We start from the raw sequence: 23,881 nt of genomic DNA on the forward strand, positions 1-23,881 counted from the left end.
CAGCTGTTCAGTATAAACTAAAATTGTAATTCCAGATAAACAGTTAAAACTGGATTCACATATGTCCGGCATCCATTGTTTCTGGATGCCAGACAGAGGAATGCAGCAAGCTGTGTTCCCCTATCCGGTGCCCTCCGGAATGCCCAACCATCCGGAGTCAAAATTGAGATGCTACATGATTGTGAATGGCCCCATTTAAATTAATGGGATCAATTCTAACATCAGTTTCCCTCAGGTGCATGCCGGAGGAAAACTATGGCAGATGCCTTACATATGTAAACATAGCCTTAAAGCGTACCTGTTATTATGTTCAGTGGCAGGATATGTTAAAAATTTCCAGGCAATCTCATAGCCCTAGATTTGCCCCAAAATAACGTGATTAGGAATTCTGTCTATGGGAAGTCTGACTATACATTTTCTGACAAAAAAACAAACAAACCCCGACGGGGGACAGGGTAATACTATGAACAACAAATGGGGGATGACCCCCAAGGGGTACCCTCAACTGGAACCCCCCCCCCCCAAAAAAAAAAAAAGTGTTGAAATATAACCTTTATGATGTACTAAAAATAAAACTGTGAAGAACTATTATAGTAATTTACCTTACCACCATCAGGTGTCAGTATCATACAAGACTTGATTAAAAACACAGCTTGTCATGCATTGATAATTTTATAGTTATTCATAATTGCCAAAATACGGTGTGCCATTTTATCTTATATGCCACTCAAATGGCTGCCTAATAATAGAGCTAAGGCTTACCCAAAATGCTGCTAGTTAAAATAGTAGCCACCAGTCCTCTGATGAAGCTGGTTCTCCAGCGAAATGTCAGGACTCCGGCTAATGTGATATTTTAACCAGCAGCATTTTGGGTCAGCCTTAGCTCTATTATTAGGCAGCCATTGGAGTGGCCTATAAGACAAAGTGGAACACTGAATTATGGCAAATATGAACAACTATATAGTTATCAGTGCATGACAAGCTGTGTTTTATTCAACTCTTATGTGATACTTACACTTAGTGGTGGCAGGGTGAATTACTATAATAGTTCTTCACAGTTTTATTTTTAGTATACAATAAAGGTTATATTTTAACCCTTTTGTTTCGGGGCAGGGGGGGGGGGGGGTGTTCTAGTTGAGGGTACCCCTTGGGGGTCATCCCCCATTTGTTGTTCATATACATTTTCTCATTGCGACATTTCAGAGTGAGTCTCAAGCTACAAGATTGCCTGGGAGTTTTAAACATATCCTGCTGCCAGACATAATGACAGGTATGTTTTAATTCTCATGCTCATTTACAATGTTTATCCAGCACCAGGTCTGAGGTTCCCATTTTCACAGCTATGTTTACACGTAATTTTTTTGAAAAAAAGACCAAAACCAAGAAACTGCTTAATAAACTGTGTGAAGGAACAAATAGCTGAAAATCAGGCAGCAAAGAGGCTCAGATAATGTTGTGTGCACATATAACTTAAGCCTGTGGCTTGAGCCTCTACTTAACCTGCCAATAAGTGATTCCAGCAACACTATTATGAGCCACTTTTAAATTAGGAAATACTCCGACTGCAGTGCTTTGTCAGGTGGCCAGTTTCATATAGAAACTCCTTGGTGGTTCATATTATAAACTAATTTTTTTATCTGAATATTGTATCTCTTCGCTCTCAACATTTGTAATAATATTTTATAGTGTTTATGTTTATTTTATTGAATAAAAGGCAAATGAGATAAAACAGGAAAGCAATTTTTACTTACCGATTTTTTTTTCTTTTTACTTCTCGGCTTTTTACAACTCGAGTAATAATTAAGCGCTGCATACTCCATAAGTGCCGCAAATACAAATAAGAAACAGACTGTCACAAATAGATCCATGGCGGTGACATATGAAACTCTTGGTAAGGACTTTCTTGCTATGGTACTTAATGTTGTCATTGTCAATACAGTGGTGATACCTGAATGGAAAAACAAATCCATTCAGCTTACAGCAGGAAAACTTACACAACCTTGAAATATTTTCTGGGAAACAATCAAGAAAGTATTTTAGAAAAAATAATCAAGAAAACATGAGGAGGATGATTCTCAGTGTGAGCCGTTCCCTGTGAATCTGGTCAATTTACCTCAAGTGATTGCGGAGCTACCTTTTAAGTCAAGTGTCAAGTGTCATTTCTTCTGGAAAGGCTGCATTCACATTCACACTTCAGAGGTTTGTATCTCATTTTGTTTCTTTTAACCAAGCACAGGAATAGATCACAGCATGAAAAAAGTAAATCTGTTTAATTTGGGAGGATCTTTCTTTATTCTACTAGTTACTCCTACCCTATTTATAGGGTATAATAAACCATGTAGTATGAATGTGAATGCATCCTAAGAGAACCATTCTACCATTGTAAAAGTAACCAGATAATAAATAAGGTAAATAAAAGCTACTGGGCTATATAAAGAGAATCTGACAGTTGTGCACCCGCATTTAACCCAGCATACTGGGTTATAGTTTGAGTGAAGAGCTTTAAAATGAAGGGTCATTCACTGTTTTTCGTGCATGGGTGCAGACATATGTCCTTTGAGGATGTTATTCCTGGAGAGCTATATGAGCTGGCTCCCCGCCTCCAATGAGTCCAATAGGTATAATATCCTCAATAGACATATATCTGCACCCACGCACAAAAATCTGTGAGTGACCCTTCATTTTAAAACACTTCACTCACACTATAACCCAGTTTAATGTGGGTTTACAACTGTCAGATTCTCTTTAAATATAGCCCAGTAGTTTTTATTTACCTTATTTATTATCTGGTTATTTTAACCATGGTAGAATGGTTCTCTTAGGATGCATTCACATTCATACTACATGGTTTATTATACACTATAAATATGGTAGGATTAACCAATAGAATAAAGAAATATCCTCCCAAATTAAACAGGTTTACTTTTTTCATCCTGTGATCGATTCCTGTGCTTGGTTAAAAGAAACAAAATGAGATACAAACCTCTAAAGTGTGAATGTGAATGCAGCCTTTCCAGAAGAAATGACACTTGACTCATCAAAAAAGGTAGCTCCGCAATCCCCGCCTCCAATGAGTGCTGAAGTGCAATAGAAATAACATCATCAAAGGACAAAAGTCTGCACCCAAGCCATGAAAAACAGTGAGTGACCCTTCATTTCAAAAGCTTTTTACCTGCACTGTAACCCAGTATAATGGGTTTGTTTGGGTGAACAGCTGTCAGATTCTCTTTAGCAAACAATGAGCAAAAATAAGGCTAGAAAAATGTTAAAAGCTTTAATGAAAACTCTTCAAAAGATTGAGTACCTATAATATTGATTTCAGGTGCTAACTTAAAAAAAACTTTGATATGTGTTAGAACACTGAAAGGGTGGGGAGATTATTTAGAGGTGGGGATGGCATTGGGAAAATGCTCAGAAGCAAAGAGGATGACTGTAATCAGTGAAGAGGTCACCTATGAGTGGGGCATCGCCATCTGGGAGAGCTGATACAGCAACTCACCAGCACAGGGGGCAGTAGGTACATCTCTGGTTTGCAGTGTGATAATATTTTACAAAGGACTAAAATGGACCTGGAACTTGGTCAATATACCTGACCACCATATGACCACTATATGCTGTTATATATGATTTGCCATCACAGGACAAGTAAGCACGTCCTGTGGCTGTCAACAGTCAGAGGCATCCGGCTTAGAGCCAGTGCTAGTAGCCAACAAGGAGATTGATCCATGCTGCTGATAAAACCAACAGCACTATTTTCCAGTATTATGACACTTTGCCGGGAGCCGATCTGTTGTCATGGTGCCTAGAGATCTTCTGAAGGAAGAATCAATTTCTGCAGGCCCCAAATGGCTCAGTTTTTTGGGATTTGAATATTTGTAAAATATACTGTTTTATATATTAATCCAGCTAATCCAGCTCCAAAAATAGTCTAAAGTGCTTTCCATACAGACTACTTTGGCCATTTCATGATCTGATCATATCTACACCTATGTCTGATCATCAGTTGATGTGAGTTAGGTTAAGTTAACATCTCATACGTAAGCCAACGACTATGGACCAGATGTATGAATCTATGAGAGAAAAACTGGAGTGATTTGATCAAAGCTTACATAGGAAATCATTCCAGTTTTTCTCCTGCACAGGTTGATAAATCTGGGCCTAGCTCTACACATCAAATGTTTTTCATTTTAAGGTAAACACATGTCTACCCTTACCATTCCTCAGCAAGATGCAGTTCACATCCACAGTACATCTACAGTATTGCAATATCATTTTTTTTTATTGGGGGGGGGGGGGGGGGGGATGTGGTAAGCCATGATGAGAGGCAATTTGTGGTATATACAGCATCTTAGATAAGTGAGTATTCCTCACATTTATTTCAATATTTTTATGATATATTTTCATGTGACAAAACTAAAGAAATCACACTCTGCTACAATGTAGAGTAGTGAGTGCACAGCATGTATAACAGTGTTTAATGTTGAGCCCCCTCAAAAAATATCAACACACATCCATTGATGTCTTAATGTCTTAACCATGGCAACAAAAGTTTGTACTAAGCAGGAATTGTCCTCACATTTAGCCCTTTTCCCTTCCATGTGTCATGTGACTGGTGAGTGTTACAAGGTCTCCGGTGTGAATGGGGGGGAGGTGTCTTATATTTTGCATTATTGCTCTAACACTCTCTAATACAGGTCACTGCAAGTTCAACATGGCACATCATAGCAAAGAATTCTCCGAAGATGTGAAAAAAATTAATTGTTGCTCAACAAAAAGATGGCTTATATACAACAAAAATAGAGAAACATAGCCGCACATCCATTTGTATTTTGATCTACTTGCTTCTCAGCTTAATTTCAAAAACTAACAGGTTGTTAGTATACATTTTGATAGAAAAGTACAAGCCCAATCGCCACATCAAGGCCACCTAGTCAGAGTGGATCCCTAACCTAACACTGGCATAGCAACTACTTCCTCCGAGACACCAAGCCCATCGAGGGAAGGACTCAGTGGCCAGGCAGCCCCACTGCCTGACCAAGCCCCTGGCTCAGGGCCACACCATATGTATGAAATTGTATGATGGTGATTTTTTTTTTGTTTGAGACTGCAAACATAATCACATATGCAGAGTAATACATGGGAAGCGCTGCGGACAGATATTTATATTTGCGTATCTTGTACCTACTTGGTTATGTGACATTTGATCTAAATAGAACACTGGATACAATCTGTGTCACTATATTTATTTCCCCTGAGTAAGCTGCTATATGCATTTGAAACACATTGGGCATATATATATTAATGTGCATTGTGACACAACCATCCCAATATACATTTGATTCGTCTATTTGAATGTTTGGTTTTATTGGGTTCACTTTATATTGTATTTTAGCTATACATAATAAAGGTTATGTTTTAAAGCACTTTCCCAATTTGGTATATGTTTGCTATGAGAAGATTACTAAGAACCTAAAACTGAGCTGCAGCACAGTAAGTAAGGTCAAAAACTGCAGTTTAAAAAACAAACAAAAAAAACTGCCACGTAGAAATGCAGCCTTAGACAGGTGACATGTAATGGGAAGTTTACCTTATCCCTCTACATTTTACTTGGCATTTCATTTTTACTCTGTGACAGTTAAAGAAATTAATAATGCTTGACATAGCACAGCCACTTTCCACAATCATGGAGCCTAAGCAGCGTGGGTACATAAGCAAAAGACATGTAGAAACAATTTAAGCTACTCTAAAAAATGAAAGAACACAAAAAAAAGTGGGTAATTATGTTGGATTGAGAATTATCTGTCAAATAAAGAAAAAACACAAAAAACCTTACAACTACACTAGCCTGTAGCCTGTAATCGGTGGTGGTCTAGACTAGGTGGTCTAGTTGGTTTAGACTGGTATGGACTGCACTGCACCAGCGTATCTAGGAAAGGTTCTTTCTTTAATATCTTTTGCACACAGCAAATCATGAAATATTCTAATATATTTTGTATGTTAAGTCTTCACAGGTTTTAAGACCTTTACCAGATGCCAGTTTATGACTCACAACCTCTTCATGTTATAGTCCCCTGACGCAGGTGCACACCTCTCGTTTCAATGAGCCCTGCACCTGTGTCAGTCGGATTTTGGCAGGACAAGTTTTAGCTGAAAGTTTGAAAAAAAAAATACGTGAGAGACTGAAACACAAAATATATCAGAAATTAGGATGTATTTAAAAGGGTACTCCCCTGGAAAAAAAAATTGTTAAATCCACTGGTGCCAGAAAGTTAAACAGATTTGTAAATTACCAGTACTTCCAGTACTTATCAGCTGCTGTATGTGCCACAGGAAGTTCTTTTCTTTTTGAATTTCCTTTCTGCCTCACCACAGTGCTCTCTGCTGACACCTCTGTCCATGTCAGGGTCTGTCTGGAGCATGAGAGGTTTGCTATGTGGATTTGCTCCTACTCTGGTCAGTTTCTAAAATGGACAGAGGTGTCAGCAGAGAGCACTGTGGTCAGGCAGATAGGAAATTCAAAAATAAATTAACTTCCTGTGGAACATACAGCAGCTGATAAGTACTGGAAGGATTAAGATTTTTAAATAGAAATCATTTACAAATCTGTTTAATTTTCTGGCACCAGTTGATTAAAAAAAAAAAAAATGTTTTCCAGGGGAGTACCCATTTAAATAAAGTTGTAAACCACTTAAAGGTCATATTAACACAGCATAACATGTCCTGACATTTTTTTTTTTTTTTATGTACCGGTATGCATGTTCGACTGGCCGAAAATACATAAAATAAAATATGTCAGTAAAGTTTACACTGTGCAAACATACCTTTAGGCTGTGTTTAGTGTTTAGTACATATGTTGTTTTTTTGTGAAAATGTCAGAGACACGCCCCTTTTTCACGCCCCTTTTTGGGATCTCTCAGTAAAGGGAGAGTTAGTCAGGGTTTTTTCAATTCTGGCGCAAATTCTGGCGCACATTCTGGTGCAGACAGAATTTCTGGAGCACAACCCAACAAAGTATGCCGGGTTTACAACAGTAAATCAGGGCCCATGTGAGCAAGGGGAAAGATATGATACAGAGCTTTTTAAAGCTCAGAACATTTTTAACAACAGGAGGGGTATTAGGAGTAGTTAGGGAATATAATCTGAGTTAGTTTAGAAAATATGGTTTGATGGCAAGCATTCTTTAAATGGAGTGTGCACTGATTGTTCCATAGACTTTCATAGTGTACATCATTAGATTAAAAATAAAGACCTCTTTAAAACTTTTTGTATGGCCCTATTTTTCATGTAATTTTACAATGTGTGAACCCAGCCTAACACTGACTACCTTATACATTTAATTTAACCCATATATGGCATTGAGATTCTGTGTTACTGCTAGGATCATTTAAAAATGACCAAAGAAAAACCTGTCAGTGACCGAAAATGGAAACTATTACTGTCCACTGCAAGTCAGAAATTGCCTTTGTTTGGTCCCAAACCTCTCTTGCTCTGTTATACGGAGTTGTCAGCACTTATCAATGACATGCAATTTAAACAATACGCTGACAAAGCAGAAATGACAGAACTGTCTTTTAAATGTCTTACCTAATGCTGTTCTTGCTGGAGTGGCATCTTTTTTTATCCAGAATGATACCCAGGATAACACAACTGTTAATATGCAAGGGATATATGTTTGAATAGTGAAGTATCCCATTCTTCTGCTTAAATCAAAGTACACAGTCATGACAATATAATCACCTGTTGAGACAAAGGCAAAGCATTCTTGACATCATGCTTCTAGTCAAATTTGTGTTCCTTTCTTAATGGACTTAGATGAATCAGATATAAACATTCATAAATGCCTATATAATGACACTAGATCATACTAGTGGATATGACATTCTCTATAGTATAAATGTCATGGGCATGAGCCCTTTAAAGGGGTACTCCACTGCCGCAGCATCCAGAAAATTTATTTCCGAATGCTGGGTGTGGGTAGCAAGGGTTGTGACGTCATGGCCATGCCCTTATGATGTCAAGCCATGCCCCCCTCAATGCAAGTATATGGGAAACGTTCTGTTGGTTGCCATGCTCCTTCCATTAGGCTTGCATTGAGGGGTTGTGGTGTGACCTCATGAGAGCGTGGCCATGACATCACATCACTTGCAGTAAAAAAATTATATAACAAACTTTTAATTTTCTATAACAAAATTTAAATTAATTTTTAAACAGGGACTCCTTATATGTGCGAGCAGGGACCTAAAAATGTAGCAGACAAGAATAAAAATGTAGAAAGGGGCCATTTAAATTTAAAAAGAATATATTTTTAAGAATTAATTTGGTTAAACTTTTTATTAGTAAATAATGTTTAAAAAAGTGTGTTTTTTTTACTTTTTTCACTTTTTTTCTTTATTTTTTAAATTTTTTAGGTAGTACTGCTACTTGCAGCATGGAACAGACTCTTCCATGATGGGAATAGTAGTACCTGTATTAATAGACAGATCGCCCCGGGTGTCACTTCTGAAACCCGTTGCGATCCTCCTATATAATGTATAGATGCGGGCGGCTGGCAGCTTTTCTGCTCCATCCTGCACTATTTTCTGCGATGTAAAGTTCTTCACATCACAGATTCATATTTTTCGCAGAGAGCTGTGATTGGCCAAATGGTTCCAGCCAATCACAGCTCTCTTCGGGAAATATGAATAATAGGTATATATACGGCAGTGCAAGGGACCAGTGAAGAGCAGCCGTGCCCCGCATCTCTGCATTATACAGGATGATTGCAGCGGGTGTCAGGAGTGACACCTGCTGTGATCTTTCCTTAACTGCAGGCACTACTGCTCCCAACATGGAGCCCACTCTGCTCCATGCTGGGAGCTGGAGTACCAGCATTAATAGACAGATTGCAACAGGTGTCACTTCTTATACCTGTTTTATTCTCTCTATTAATGCAGGTACTACAGGGACTAATTATCGGGAGCAACATTATACAGTATTTGTTTTCACTTTACTTTTTTTAGCCCCATTCATTTTATTTTATTTTTTTGGACATTTAGATGTGCTGGCATGAATAATATGAATAATTTCAGGGGGTCAGAGATGAGACAAGGACAGGGACATTAGTAGTATGTATAATACAGTAGGCAAAAAAGGCTGACATTTTCCTTAATTTAACAAAAATCTATAAATTTACAGAGGTCTTCTATCAGAATTTAAAGGTACTTCAAATTGTTATTTGCAGAGGCAGATGGCAAGGACAATAATGTATGTATGTATTTAATGTTATTGGGAAACACGTCATTGTAATTATACAGTATGAGCTGGTTTTAATTGACAAATTACTGAAAAACTCCTTGCAAATCCAATGTCTCTGTTCTGTATGTGAAAAATCTTTTATTTTTGTAATTTTGTAAAGTTGTAATTCCTGAATTCCAGTAAAGTGGTTGCAGCGGGACCCGTAGGGAGTCTATGGCCTTCCTGGGGCCATATGAATGGAAGAAATAAAGTTTTGAAATATACAGAGTAGAGTAGCTGCTCTAATTATAGCAAATTAAGGTTAATTGAATAATGAGACCACATCCAATTAAGGTCAAATAGGTAATAGAGCATCAAAGGAATGTAAGTCAAGTGGTTTAACCTTAATTGGCTGTGCTTTTATTATTCAAGTGAGGTATTTCCCTCCTATTTCCTGTTCTTTATTCATCTGTCTGCTGTGTGAGCACTAAAAAAAAAAAACTAAACTAAACAAAAACAAAAAATATTTATAGACATATATATATATATATATATATATATATATATATATATATATATAAATATATATATGTATGTATGCAGCGCGAGAAGGCGGGCCACCTCATTATCAATGTGACATGCATGCGCTGCACCCGGACAGTATATAAGCAGTGGGAGAAGGAGGTTCCCCCTTTTTGTTTCTTTATTCTGACTATAATTTACCTTTAGTTTGGTATCTATCACAATGAATGTAGAATTGTTGAAAATAGATGGGTCAGTCACTGAAAACTGAAAGAATTGATCTTAGGAGGAACTGCTTCTTGCACGGCCAGTTTTTGTGGCCTGCTCAAGAGTTAGTTCACCTAACAGCCTGGTCATATTAGCACCTGAGGGCACAACCTTGAATGTAGTATACAAAGAGGTACTATAAATAATTTGGATGCGTAAGTACACTGAAATGTTGGATGACTTGAAGAATCAGAGAACTAACCAAAAACTAACATTGTGGTAAATAATTCTTGCAGCTAGAAAGGAGAATCGTACAATGCCGGTTCATCTAAAGGCGTTTCCCAATTTTTGTCCTCTTTCAGCAATCCAAAGTGCAGACTCGGTAGAAGTCCTCAAAGGATGTCAATCTTCAATTCCATGGAACAGCAGATGTAATGTTTTTTAAAATTCGGGTTGTTTGGATGCCCGTATACTTTACCCAGAGCGGCCTCATTAATATAGGATAGAAAAAAGTAGATCTATGTTACTCCAAATTTAACGCAAGAGAAGCCACGGGCAAAAGCTAGTAGATATATATATTTATGATCTAATGTGAAAGTTTACATCTACAGTATATGTTATTACATATTATCCATATGGCACATATATTCTATATGCTGGGTTCTGCAACAGCATTGAGATATGCTGCGGGACCCACCGACAGTCAGTTTGCAAACAGTGCAAAATATATGTTTGCAAACTGTCTGTGGGTACCACCGATCCTGCAGCATATCTGACCTGGGTTGAAGGAACGAGACCCACATCCTATCTGAGTACCCACGGACAGTTTGCAAACATATATTTTGCACTGTTTGCAAACTGACTGTTGGTGGGTCCCGCAGAATATCTCAATACTGTTGCAGGACCCAGCATATCAAGTATATGTACCATATGGATAATATGTAATAATAAATACTGTAGATGTATGTAGATGTAAACTTTCACATTAGATCACATATATATATGTATATATATATATATATATATATATATATATATATATATATACTGTGAGAAGGTGAAGGGCATTGTGGTTGATGGTCGGTATGTGTCACCAAGGCTCCTGGCCTTGGTGAAGTAAGAGCCGATAATTGTCCAGTGTCTGTGCTGCAATGCAGACTGACACTGTTGCTGTAGTATGGCTGGAAAGCCAATGCGGGATGGCTCTTATAGGGTTAGAAGAGACCAAATACCTGGGGTATGTCGTTGGACGTGGAGTTGTCAAACCCCAGGTAAACAAAATAGAGGCCATCTGGATTTGGCCACGATCTGTCACTTCCCGACAGGTGAAGTTGTTTCTGGGATGCAATGTCAGGCTGCTGCTTCCAAAGCCAGCAGGATATTGTCATGTATCAAAAGAGGCATGGACTCAAGGGATAGGGACGAAATACTCCCCCTTTATAAACCTGGAATATGCTGTTCAATTTTGGGCACCTGTCCATAAAAGGGACACTGCGGAGTTGGAAAGGGTGCAGAGACGCGCGACTAAACTAATATGGGGCATGGAACATCTTAGCTATGAGGAGCGATTAAAGGAGTTACAGTTGTTTAGTCATGAGAAGAGACGTTTAAGGGGGGATATGATAAACGTATATAAGTATATTAATGGCCCATGCAAAAAATATGGAGAAAAACTGTTCCAGGTTAAACCCCCAAAGGACGAGGGGGCACTCCCTCCGTCTGGAGAAGAAAAAGTTTAGTCTCAAGGGGCGACATGCCTTCTTTACCGTGAGGACTGTGAATTTATGGAACGGTCTACCTCAGGAACTGGTCACAGCAGGAACAATTAACAGCTTTAAAACAGGATTAGATACATTCCTGGAATAAAATAACATTAATGCTTATGAAGAAATATAAAATCCCATCCCTTCCCCAATATCGCGCCACACCCCTACCCCTTAATTCCCTGGTTGAACTTGATGGACATATGTCTTTTTTCGACCGTACTAACTATGTAACTATGAATGGTAGGTTACTATATGAGATTCATTCCCCATTTTGCTGTGGTGGCTGTGCCCTTAACAGACCTCCTTAAGAGACGCAAGTCCATAATGGTGCGTTGGAACAAACAGGCAGAGCAGGCGTTTTCCGCTTTGAAGTTGGCCCTATGTGGGTCTCTGATGTTGGTGACACCCGACTTCAAAAGGGAATTTGTGGTACAGACCGATGCCTCTGAGGTAGGTCTCGGTGCTGTACTCTCCCAGGATGTCAATGGTGAAGAGCATCCCGTTGTCTTTCTCAGCCACAAACTGACCCCGGCCGAGACCAGGCTTAGTATAGTGCAAAGGGAGTGCCTAGCCATTAGGTGGGCACTCAAGTCTCTTCACTATTATCTCATGACGGATCATTCCCCCCTTTAAGTGGATGTACCAAGCCAAGTACAAAAATGCCAGGGGCACCAAGTGGTTTTTGTCCTTGCAGAATTTCAAGTTTAGGGTTGAATACAGGGCGGGCCAGTTGCTAGGCAATGCCAATGCCCTATCACAAGTCCACTGTTGCACAAGTGTTCACCCCCTCAGGGTTGAACAAAGGGGGGGGAGGGGTATGTGAGAAGGTGAAGGGCATTGTGGTTGATGGTCAGTATGTGTCCATTGTCTGTGCTGTGATGCAGACTGACACTGTTGCTGTAGTTTGGCTGGAAAGCCAATCCGGGTTGGCTCTTACTGGGAATGGTCAAGTGTTCGGTGGGGGCCATTCCCCACAATCCAGGCCGCCATTTGTTGGCCTTAAAGGCAGGCTGCTCCACCAGCTGAGGGGGGATTTTCATGTTGCAGCTCACACTACCAGAGAGCTGAGTTTTGAGATCTTCCTTGTTGAGTGTGGAAGCTGGTGAGCAGAGTGCCTGGAGGCTTGGGAAAGACTTTCTTGATGCCACATTGTTACTTTTTCTTTGATCTGCATTTAAGACTGTTTGCCAAGTGTTAATAAAACTGAACTGAGATTTGAAAAGTCCTGTTTCTGTGCCTCTATACTGCAACCGCACCTGTCTGCAAGAGCGAGTCATCACAATGCAAATATGTAGCTATCCATATATCAATATGTATATATATATATATATATATATATATATATATATATATATATATATATCTCATATATTACATTGTTTTCACTCACATAGAAGACAGATGAATGAAGAGCAGGATATAGGAGGGAAAGACCTTAATTGAATAATAAAACCACAACCAATTAAGGTCAAGCCACTTGACCTACATTCCTTTGATATTCTATTACAGGGTTAGGCAACCTTTTGGTAGTGCTGTGCTCAAATTTTTTCGAAGATGTTTGGTATTCCGACAACATGGGTGTGGCTTGCTGTAGGTGTGGCTTGCTGTGAGTAGGGTTTTTGGGGGTGTGACTTGTCACAGGGTGTTTTTTTTCACAGAATTGTCCCCATATATTGTTCTCACTGTAAGGACCTTACACTGAGAAGAACCATTCTAATTCAGACCTGTATAACCCCTTAAGGACCAAGCCCTTTTTAACCTTAACCCCTTAAGGACTGAGCCCTTTTTCGCAATTCTGACCACCGTCGCTTTACGCATTAATAACTCTAAAACGCTTTTACCGAATATTCTGATTCTGAGATTGTTTTTCATGACATATTCTACTTTATTTTGGTGGTAAATTTTCGTCGTTACTTGCATCCTTTTTTGGTGAAAAATCCCCAAATTTCCTGAAAATTTTGAAAACTTAGCATTTTTCTAACTTTTTGAAAACTTAGCATTTTGAAGCTCTCTGCTTGTAAGGAAAATGGATATTTCAGAAAAATTTTATTTTTATTCACAAATACAATATGTCCACTTTATGTTGGCATAATAAAATGGACATATTTTTACTTTTTCAAAAAATTTGAAGGCTTCAAAGTAGAGCAGCAATTTTCAAAAATTTCATGAAAATTGCAAAATTTGAAAGGACAGATGTTACAGAACTACAACTCCCAGCATGCATGGGCAGTCTAGGCATGCTGAGAGTTGTAGTTTGGCAACATCTGGAGGGCTACTGTTTGGGCACCACTGTAACAGTGGTCTCCAAACTGTGACCCTCCAGATATTGCAAAATTACAACTCCCAGCATGCCCAGACAGCCTTTGGCTGTCTGGGCATGCTGAGAGTTGCAGTTTGGCACCCACTAGAAAGGGCAGCAGTAAATATCACTTACTGCCCCCTTCCTTCCCCCCCCCCCCCCCCCCGTCGCTTCCCTACCTGTCTCCAGCGACGATCGGCGGTCCCCACGCATCTTCTTTGCAGATACCGACCTCCATCTTCTCCCCCCATTCTGCCAGACATCCAGGGGTGGGCAGAATGGGGGGTTGTCATGGCAACCCACTGTCCTGCGCTGCAATTGGTCAGAATCAGTTCTGACCAAGGGCAGGGGATAGGAGGAGATCGCAGCACTGAGACCTCGCTCCTATCCCTCAGGATAGGACAGCTCCAATCATCTCTATTTTCCGGGTGATCGGGTCACCAGAGACCCGATCAGCCCGGAATAGCAGAAAATCGCATGTCTGAATTGACATGCGATTTTCTGCGATCGCCGGGATGCCTACTGAATGATTTCAGCAGGCATCCCAGTCCGGTCCCCAACCGGCTAGCGGCGGGGACCGGAATTCCCACGGGCATATGCATACACCCCACGCCCTTAAGGACTCTTTTTTCTTTACACTTTTTATGTCCCCATAGGGGACTATCTATAGCAATCTTTTGATTGCTAATACTGTTCATTGCTATGCATAGCACTGATAAGTATTATCAGTGATCTTCTTCTCTGGTCTGCTCGATCTCAGACCAGAGCAGGAGACGCTGGGAGATGGACATAGACAGGTGAGGGGACCTCTGTCCGCCATTACAAATGATCGGATCCCCGCGGTCATCCGATCATCTATTTTAACATGCGCATTGCCGCAGATGCCATGATCTGTACTGATCACAGCATCTGAGTGATTACTGGCGAACCTCCGCATGATCGCGGATGTCGGCCATTACCGGCAGGTCCTCGGCTGCTAGCAGCCGGAACCTGCCATGTATGACGGGAGAACTGCTCCGATGCTTGCGGTCATACACAGCACTTAAATGTACATCCTGGTGCGCTAAGTACTGCCACACCAGGACGTATATTTACATCCGTGGTCGTTAAGGGGTTAATACAAAGCCCAGAATCAGTCCACACCACAATACAGACCCCAAAATCAGACCACACCATGTACAGACCCCAGAATCAGACCCCACCATAATACAGACCCCAGAATCAGACCCCACCATATACAGACCCCAGAATCACCACCCACCATAATACAGACCCCAGAATCACCACCCACCATAATACAGACCCCAGAATCAGATCCCACCATATACAGACCCCAGAATCAGACCCCACCATAAAACCGACTCCAGAATCACCACCCAACATAATACAGACCCCAGAATCAGAACCTGCCATAACACAGACTCCAGAATCCCCACAAACCATAATACAGAGCCCAGAATCAGACTTCACCATAATACAGACCCCAGAATCAGACTTCACCATAATACAAACTCCAGAATCAGTTGCCACTATAATACAGACCCCAGAATCAGTCCCCACCATATTACAGACCCCAGAATCAGACCCCATCATAATACAGACCCCAGAATCAGACCTCACCATAATACAGACCCCCGAATTAGACCCCACCATAGTACAGACCCCATCATACAGACCCCAGAATGTGACCCCACCATAATACAGACCCCATAATCAGACCCCACCATAATACAGACCCCAGAATCAGATCCCTCCATAATACAGACTCCAGTCATGTTGCAATAATATACATACAGTTACAGTAACTGACTCACAATTCACATCATTTATGGTCGGTGTCATCCTCTTTTCTTCTGTTCTCCATCTGGCTCAGACCACCTCCAGTGGTCTTCTTCCAGCCAAAACCCATCACTGCAGTATCTAAAGGACAAACATCTTAGTTTCTGCATTTTTTCAGTGCCCTCCGCAGAAGTGCAGAATTCAATGGAGTTTATTCCATTCTAAACAGTGTTACAGAGCAGGCTACATTTCAGCGACCTGTCTTCGCCTTTGTCAAGCATTAAAAGCGGCAAATCGTAGCCTGCACTGTACCACTGTTTGAAAGGGAATAAACTCCACTGAATTGCACTTTATACTTTGGTGTGCAGCGATTTTCCTTGGATATAGGTAGCTAGCTAGGTTGGTAGGCAGCCAATTAGGTAGGTAGGTGGCTATGTAGATATGGAGGTTCATAGGTAGGTAGCAAGGTAGCTAAGTAGTTAGCCAGGTAGGTAAGTGGGTAGCTATGTATGTAGGTAGGTAGCTGGGTAGCTTGCTAGCTAGGTAATTAGGTTGCTATGTAGGTAAGTAGCTATGTAGGTAGGAAGCCAGGAGGCTAAGTAGGTGGGTAGGTAGCCAGGAAAGTAATAAGGTTGGAATCCAGGTAGGAAAGTAGCCAGGCACGTAATTAGGTAGGTTACCAGGTAGGGAAATAGTCAGGCAGGTAACTAGGTAGGTTGCCAGGTAGGGAAGTATGCAAACAAAGAATGCCAAATATAATGGATCCTACGCACATATCAGAGAACAACAAGAGAAAAATAGGCTTGTGTAGATCAAATAATTACATTTTATTAAACATAAATGCATTGAGACATGACATTTTAAATCACTAAAAATCTATATATCTGTATCAGGTAAGTTGTGGACAGAGACTATTTTGCCAAGTACAGAGCAAGAGGTCTATGAAACAAGTATATCACATAGGCATAGTGCATAGGCTGAATAAAGTATGCAGCAAGAAAAGACATGTAAACAATATACCCTAAGGTACTGCAAGTAACTAAGTCATAATTAATACAAAAATTATACAACAATGAGGGTATATACAAGTATCACCTAGAGGGAGCAGAGTGAGACCTCCAGCATCACCCAACGTTTCGGATATATATATATTTATATATATATATATTTTTTTGTGATTTTAACTGTTATGTCTCCATGCATTTATGTTTAATAAAATTTTATTATTTGATCTACATACGCCTATTTTTCTTTTGTTGTTCCCAGGTAGGGAAGTAGCCAAGCAGGTAACTGGGTAGGTAGCCAGGTAGGGAAGTAATCAGTGCTCCTCCGCATCATCACCCCCACCCTCACCTGCATACACACCCCACATTTCCTCCACATCATCACCCCCCTCTCAACTGCACACACACCCTCACCTCCTCCACATCATCACCCCCCCTCTCACCTCCTCCACATCATCACCCCCCTCTCACCTGCACACACCCCCTCACCTCCTCCACATTATCACCCCCCCCTTTCACCTCCTCCGCATCATCATCCCCCCTCACACTTCCTACACATCATCACCCCCCCTCTCACCTCCTCCACCTCATCACCCCCTCTCACCTCCTCCACATCATCCCCCCTCTCACTTCCTCCACATCATCAACCCCCCTCTCACTTCCTCCACATCATTACCCCCCCTCTTACCTCCTCCACATCATCATCCACACTCTCACCTCTCCCACATTATCACCCCCCTCCCACTGCACAACCCCCTCTCATCTCCCCCACATCATCACCCCCTCTCACCTTCTCACCTGCACCACTTTTCATCACCTTCCCTCTCCAGCTGATGCCAGGATGATAAAAAAAAAAAAAAAACTTTTACTCACCTATACGCAGGCAGGGATCTCCTCAGCGGCACAAGCTAGCTGCTACAGTGCAGGCGCCAATGAGTGATGTAATCGGTGCCTGCACCGCTTGGGGGCAGAGTTCCCAGGTCTCCTCTCAGTCAAGCCGCAGGTCCTGCGGCTCACACAGAGAGGAGGCTTTAGCTGTGTGTGTGCACACAGCTTAAAGCGGTGCTCGCTCGCCTGGGCATCTGGGACAAGTGTCTTGGATCCCCATTAGCGGATTGAGTGCCTCTCAGCCCAGAGCCCCGCATGCCGCTCAAAAGCACCCCACATGCCATGAGTGGCACTTGTGCTAGGGGTCGCCGACCCCTGGAACCTTTTTGACCTTAATTGGATGTGGTCTCATTATTCAATTAACCCTAATTAGCACTAATTAGAGCAGCTATTGTATATTTCAAAACTTTTTTTATTCCAATCATACGCCCCCAAGACTGCCATAGGCTCCCTGCCGGTACCGCTTCAACCACTGTACTGGAATTAAGGAATTACAACTCACATCATATCCTACATAAAAAATAAAAGATTTTTCACATATAAAGCAGAGACATTGCAATTGCAAGAAGAGTTTTTCAGTAATTTATCAATTAAAACCAGCTCATACTGTATAATTACAATGACATTGTCTTTCCCAATTACATTAAATACATACATACATTAATGTCCGAGCCATCTGCCTCTGCAAATTACAATTTGAAGTATCTTTAATTTCTGATAGAAGACCTCTGGAAATTTATAGATTTTTGGTAAATTAAGCAAACTGTCAGCCTTCTTTTTGCCTACTGTATTATACATATTGCTGATATCCCTGTCCTCAGCTCGTCTCTGACCCCGCAATTATTCATGCTAGCACATCTAAATTCCTGAAAATATAAAACAAATGTTGCAAAAAAAAAGGTAAAATATATATAATATCTCTCCCGATAATTAGTCCCTGTATTAATAGACAGATCAGAACAGGTGTAAGAAGTGATACCTGTTGTGATGTCTATTAATATGCACTTACTACAGCTCCCAGCATGGAGCAGAGTGTGCTCCATGTTGGGAGCAGTAGTACCTGCAGTAAAGGAAAGTTCAAAGTGGGTGTCACTCCTGACACCCGCTGTGATTCTCCTGTATAATGTATAAATGTGGGGCACAGCCGCTCTTCTCTGGTCCACTGCACTGCCATATATATATATATATATATATATATATATATATATATATACACCTTTTATTCATATTTCCTGCAGAGAGTTGTGATTGGCTGGAACCATCTGGCCAATCACAGCTCTCTGCGGGAAATATGCATCTGTGATGTGAGGAACTTCACATCGCAGAACATAGTGCAGTATCGCGCAGAAGAGCGGCCAGCTGCCTGCTTCTAAACATTATACAGGACTATTGAAAGGGTGTCAGAAGTAACACCCAAAGCGATCTGTCTATTAGTACAGACACTACTATTCCCATCATGGAACAATCTTTTGTTGTTACTGTAGTTTTTGGAGCGTTATACCAACTATCACAATTTATTACATAACTCTGTTAAAAACCAATATACTACTGTAGTACAACATATTATTAATATGCTTTAAAAAAAATTTGTGTGTCTAAATAGCTTATTTTTGTCCTTGAAAAGCTGGCCACTAGGGGTCTCCCTCCTAGTGGTTGGCTGCAGTGCGGCTGACGTCACCGCTGAATTCGGACTGATCTCTTTTTTAAAGGCAGGGAGGGGGTTAGGGAGAGATGACCAATAGGTGGGGACAGAAAAAAACAAAAAAAAACAAAGATGTGGGAGCTACACTTTAAATGTACCATAGGGATTTTGAAACTATTAGTCTAATAAACTGAACTTAAAGCATCATGTGGATCTACAACATGGTCAGTTTGGGTCATTGGATTTCATGCTGCAATATGGCCTCAGAACGTAAGCTGTAATATGCTAGTGGGAAATGGGCCGGTTTGACACCTGTTTGGTACAGGTTGTAGAGCAGGGGGGAGAGTTGAAAAACTGGCTTTCTTTAAAGGTGTACTCGACTGGAAAACATTTTTTTTTTTTAATCGACTGGTGCAAGAAAGTTAAACAGATTTGTAAATCACTTCTATAAAAAATTCTTAATCCTTCCAGAACTTATCAGCAGCTGTATTTTCCAGAGGAAGTTCTTTTCTTTTTGAATTTCCTTTATGTCTGTCCACAGTGTAGTGTTTGGCGCAAACATTCGCATTTCAAATTTGAATCGCGAATATCACAAATTGGTGAATTTGTGAACATTGCGAATATATTCACTATATATTTGAAATTACGAATATTCGCTTTTTTCACATATGCACATATTCCCATATTCGGATAGTCACATGTGCGCCTATTCGCATATTCCTTCTCTTAACTTGTGGGCCAATTAGTATGATGCAAATACACTTGTCAGAGGTTATCAACAACATCCCTAGCAACCAATAGTAATGTTGCCCACCCCCTCACTGTTTTCTTCCTCGAATATGCAAATATAACGAATACGCATAATTCTCGAATATAGGACAAATATTCGTCTATATATTTGCGAGATACTGCAAATTCGAATATGGCCAATGCCGTTCATCACTACCACAGTGCTCTCTGCTGTCCCCTCTGTCCATTTCCGGAACTGTCCAGAGCAGAAAAAAATTCCAATAGCAAACCTATCCTGCTCTGGACAGTTCCTAAAATGGACAGAGGTGTCAGCAGAGAGCACTGTGGTCAGACAAAAAGAAAATTCAAAAAGTAAGGAACTTCCTGTGGAGCATACAGCAGTTGATAAGTAATAGAAGGATTAAGATTTTTTAATAGAAGTAATTTACAAATCTGTTTAACTTTCTGTCACCACTTTGGAAATGTTTTCCAGGGAAGTACCCCTTTAACGAGGCAGTCTAAATGCACCAGCTTTTTAACAGTAACTGTGGCTGTTTGAGGATTTACCTTATCTAACACTGTCAACCCTTACCAATGCCCGCTTCTTTACTGAGGCCAATCCTCTTTAATAAATTTCCACACATGGTTTAAACTAATTAGAAAATTTATTAAAACATTTGTTTCAGGCCCCCTTTTCGAGAGTCTTTTATAGATTTCAGTCGCATACCCCGTATACTCTTTATACACCTGTATGGCGTTTTTGTTTTTTTAACAATACTTACAGGCAAAATATCTATGAAATGCAGTATGTCTTAGATTAATTTATCTTTTTCTGATTTCACATTAAGCATGGGCCAATAGATTTTTGTTTTGGGAGGGGGGGGTAGAGGGTTATGGGGGTGTAGGGTCTGTATGTTTAGTTTGTAATAAGGTCCTATGTATGATGGTTTACTATGTCCAGAACAGGTTGTGTGCACATCCTTCCTAAAACTTCCTATTGACTTTTTGCCTGACCTTTCTCTGGGAGTTTTTTTTTTATATGCAATTATTTTAATAATGGAGAAAATTAGCGTTTAGGATTTTTTTTCTTGTAAATAAATATATATTAGTTGGATTTTCTCTAGGCTTGATCTAATTCACATACTATTAATATATGATTTAAAATACTTTCCTTTCAACTCGGTAAATGTGAATCAGAATATGATAATGGTAAAAGAATGTTGCAATCGGTGGTGCAGTACACATACTACAGATAGTTTGATTCCTACATAGAGCGATTAATTATATTTTGTGCACAATGCAAATGTTTTAAAATATTAAAATTAAATATGTCTGAGCAAAAAAAAAAAAACGGGGAAAAAATCATGTGAAAATTGCAAAAGAAGAAAATAATAAAATGGAGATAATTGGAAAAGTCAATTCATTCTGTGTTCCCGGTTACGATGTGTAAGTTTTATTGATTGTTTATATTCAGCAATCTTATAGCAATCACATTGGCAGCAGGACAGTATTTATCACCACTGATTGCAATCACATAAGCCAATAGACCTAATAATTCATGCACAGCTAGAAGAGCTTCAACTGTCAGTTTAGATCACAGCTTTTTCCTTTTTATTAAAAAGTACAACAATGTTAAAGCACAACTGTCATGAGTTTTAACCCCTATAAACCAGCCCCAGCTTGACAAAGTTGTTAGAAATAACAGTGAAATCATACCTTTTGCTGCTTTCTTGAGCTTTCTTGATGCTAAAAATGCTTTTAACGATAGTCAGCAAAAGTTGGATAGGCGTGGCTATGCCCACAGCCGCCACGCCTATCCCCTGTATGTCAGTGCTGGGGACACTGTGTGATTGGTCCACAGGTCCCAGCACTGAGAGCCCTTATTACTGTACTGTACTGTGGAAGAATAAATGGAACCCGTTCATCTATGCACTCCGGTGATGCGGGCAGCCAGCACTTACAGCAAGCACTGACTCTCTTTCTGCTAGTACTTGCTCCCTATAGCCCAATGCATGGCGTAATGCTGTAGTGGAATGATCTGGCTGCCTGGTCTCCTCTACTTCTGTGATGCAATGCGGGCGGCCAGATCATTCCGCTAGAGCATTACGCCGCACATTGCCATCTAAGGACAAGCCGGCTCGTCCTAAGACGGCAACCTGTGTGTAGCTCGGGCTCCTTACACTGGGAGCCACCGTTAATAGCCAGCATGCGGCGATCACCGCTTCCAGCTATTAATCCTTTAGATCGCCGCTGTCAAAGCTGACAGCTGCGTCTAAAGGGAACTTTAACCAGTCCCTTGTGGTCCAGTGGGGTGGACCGCCCCCCTGCAGTGCAATCGCGGGGGAGTGATCCCCTTCTGAGGTAGCCAGAGGGCTTACCTCTCCTTCCATGTCTGCTGCAGCTCTGTAATTGATAGAGCCAGGCTTTATCAATTAGCACAGAACACACAGATCAATGTAGTTCTATGGAACTACATTCATCTTCATAAGAAATCTAATGATTCCTTTTAAAGTCCCCTAAGAGGACTAATAAAGTGTTAAAGAAGAGTTTAAAAAAAAGTTAAGAAAACACCCATTAACCCCTTCCATATTAAAAGTTTGAATCACCCCCTTTTCCCACATACATATAAAAAATATGTAAACATAATAAAAATAAACATATGTGGTTTCGCCGTGTGTGCAAATGTCTAAACTATAAAAATATAATGTTAATTAAACCGCATGGTCAGTGGCATTTACGTAAAAAAATACCAAAGTCCAAAACTGCATATTGTTGGTCACTTTGTATACCTTAAAAAAATTATAAAAAGCAATAAAAAAGTGCCATCAAAACAAAAATGGTACCAATAAAAACTTCAGATCATGATGCCGAAAATAAGCCTTCATACACCCTCGTATATGTTAAAAATTATAGGGGGTCAGAAGATGACAATTTTAAACATGCTAATTTATGTGCATACAATCTATATATATAAAACTCAATGTGTGTGTGTGTATGTATGTATGTATGTATGTATGTATGTATGTGTGTATGTTCCAGCATCACGTCCAAACGGCTAAAGATATTAACATGAAACTTGACACACATGTTACTTATATGTCAACAACAAACATAGGATAGGTGGTTTAACCCTTACTCACCCTTATTTGCCAGGGGCGGGGTTAATGTTTAAAGTCCCATACAAGTCTATGGGAAATATATGTTACTGCATAACTTCCAAATGGCTGGAGATATTTCGATAATATTTGGTTACATGTTACTTATATGTCCACTTAAAATATAGGATAGTTAATTTAACCCTTAACTACCCCCATTTGTGAGGGTCAGGGTTTTTGTCCCTTGCAAATCAATGGAAAATGTATGTTCCCACATAACTTCTGTACGGCTAGAGATATTTCAATAACTGGTACACATATTACAGGTCGGGATATGAGGTCGGAATATGAGGTCAGGATAGGAGGTCGAGATAGGAGGTCGGGATAGGAGGTCGAGATAGGAGATCGGGATAGGGGGTTGAGATACGAGGACGGGATATGAGGTCGGGATAGGAAGCCGGGATAGGAGGATGGGATTGTAGGACGGGATAGGAGGTCTGGATAGGAGGTCGGGATAGGAGGTCGGGATAGGAGGTCGAGATAGGAGGTCGAGATATGAGGACGGGATAGGAGGCCGGGATATGAGGACGGGCTAGGAGGACAGGATGGGAGGAGGGGATGGGAGGTCAGGATAGGAGGTCGGGATATGGGGTCGGGATATGACAACAATATATGAGGACGGGATATGACAAGGATTAGGAAGGAAAAATCGGGCAACGCCGGGTACTCAGCTAGTA

The 23,881-nt window shown here is 40.4% G+C and overlaps 1 protein-coding gene across 3 annotated transcripts in view; it reads right to left on the minus strand.

Moving 5' to 3' along the window:
* The window catches only part of GABRG3 (gamma-aminobutyric acid type A receptor subunit gamma3), a 656,700-nt gene that overhangs the window by 70,263 nt on the left and 562,556 nt on the right, over window positions 1–23,881 (minus strand). For all 3 annotated transcript variants that reach the window (XM_056555892.1, XM_056555893.1, XM_056555894.1), the window contains 2 exons: window positions 7,585–7,737; window positions 1,752–1,948 (listed from right to left, as the gene is read on the minus strand). In XM_056555892.1, coding sequence (XP_056411867.1) covers window positions 1,752–1,948; window positions 7,585–7,737 — 350 coding nt within the window. The remainder of the gene's footprint in view (window positions 1–1,751; window positions 1,949–7,584; window positions 7,738–23,881) is intronic.

The sequence above is a fragment of the Hyla sarda genome, chromosome 2, assembly GCF_029499605.1.
Source record: "Hyla sarda isolate aHylSar1 chromosome 2, aHylSar1.hap1, whole genome shotgun sequence".
NCBI classification, from domain to species: domain Eukaryota; kingdom Metazoa; phylum Chordata; class Amphibia; order Anura; family Hylidae; genus Hyla; species Hyla sarda.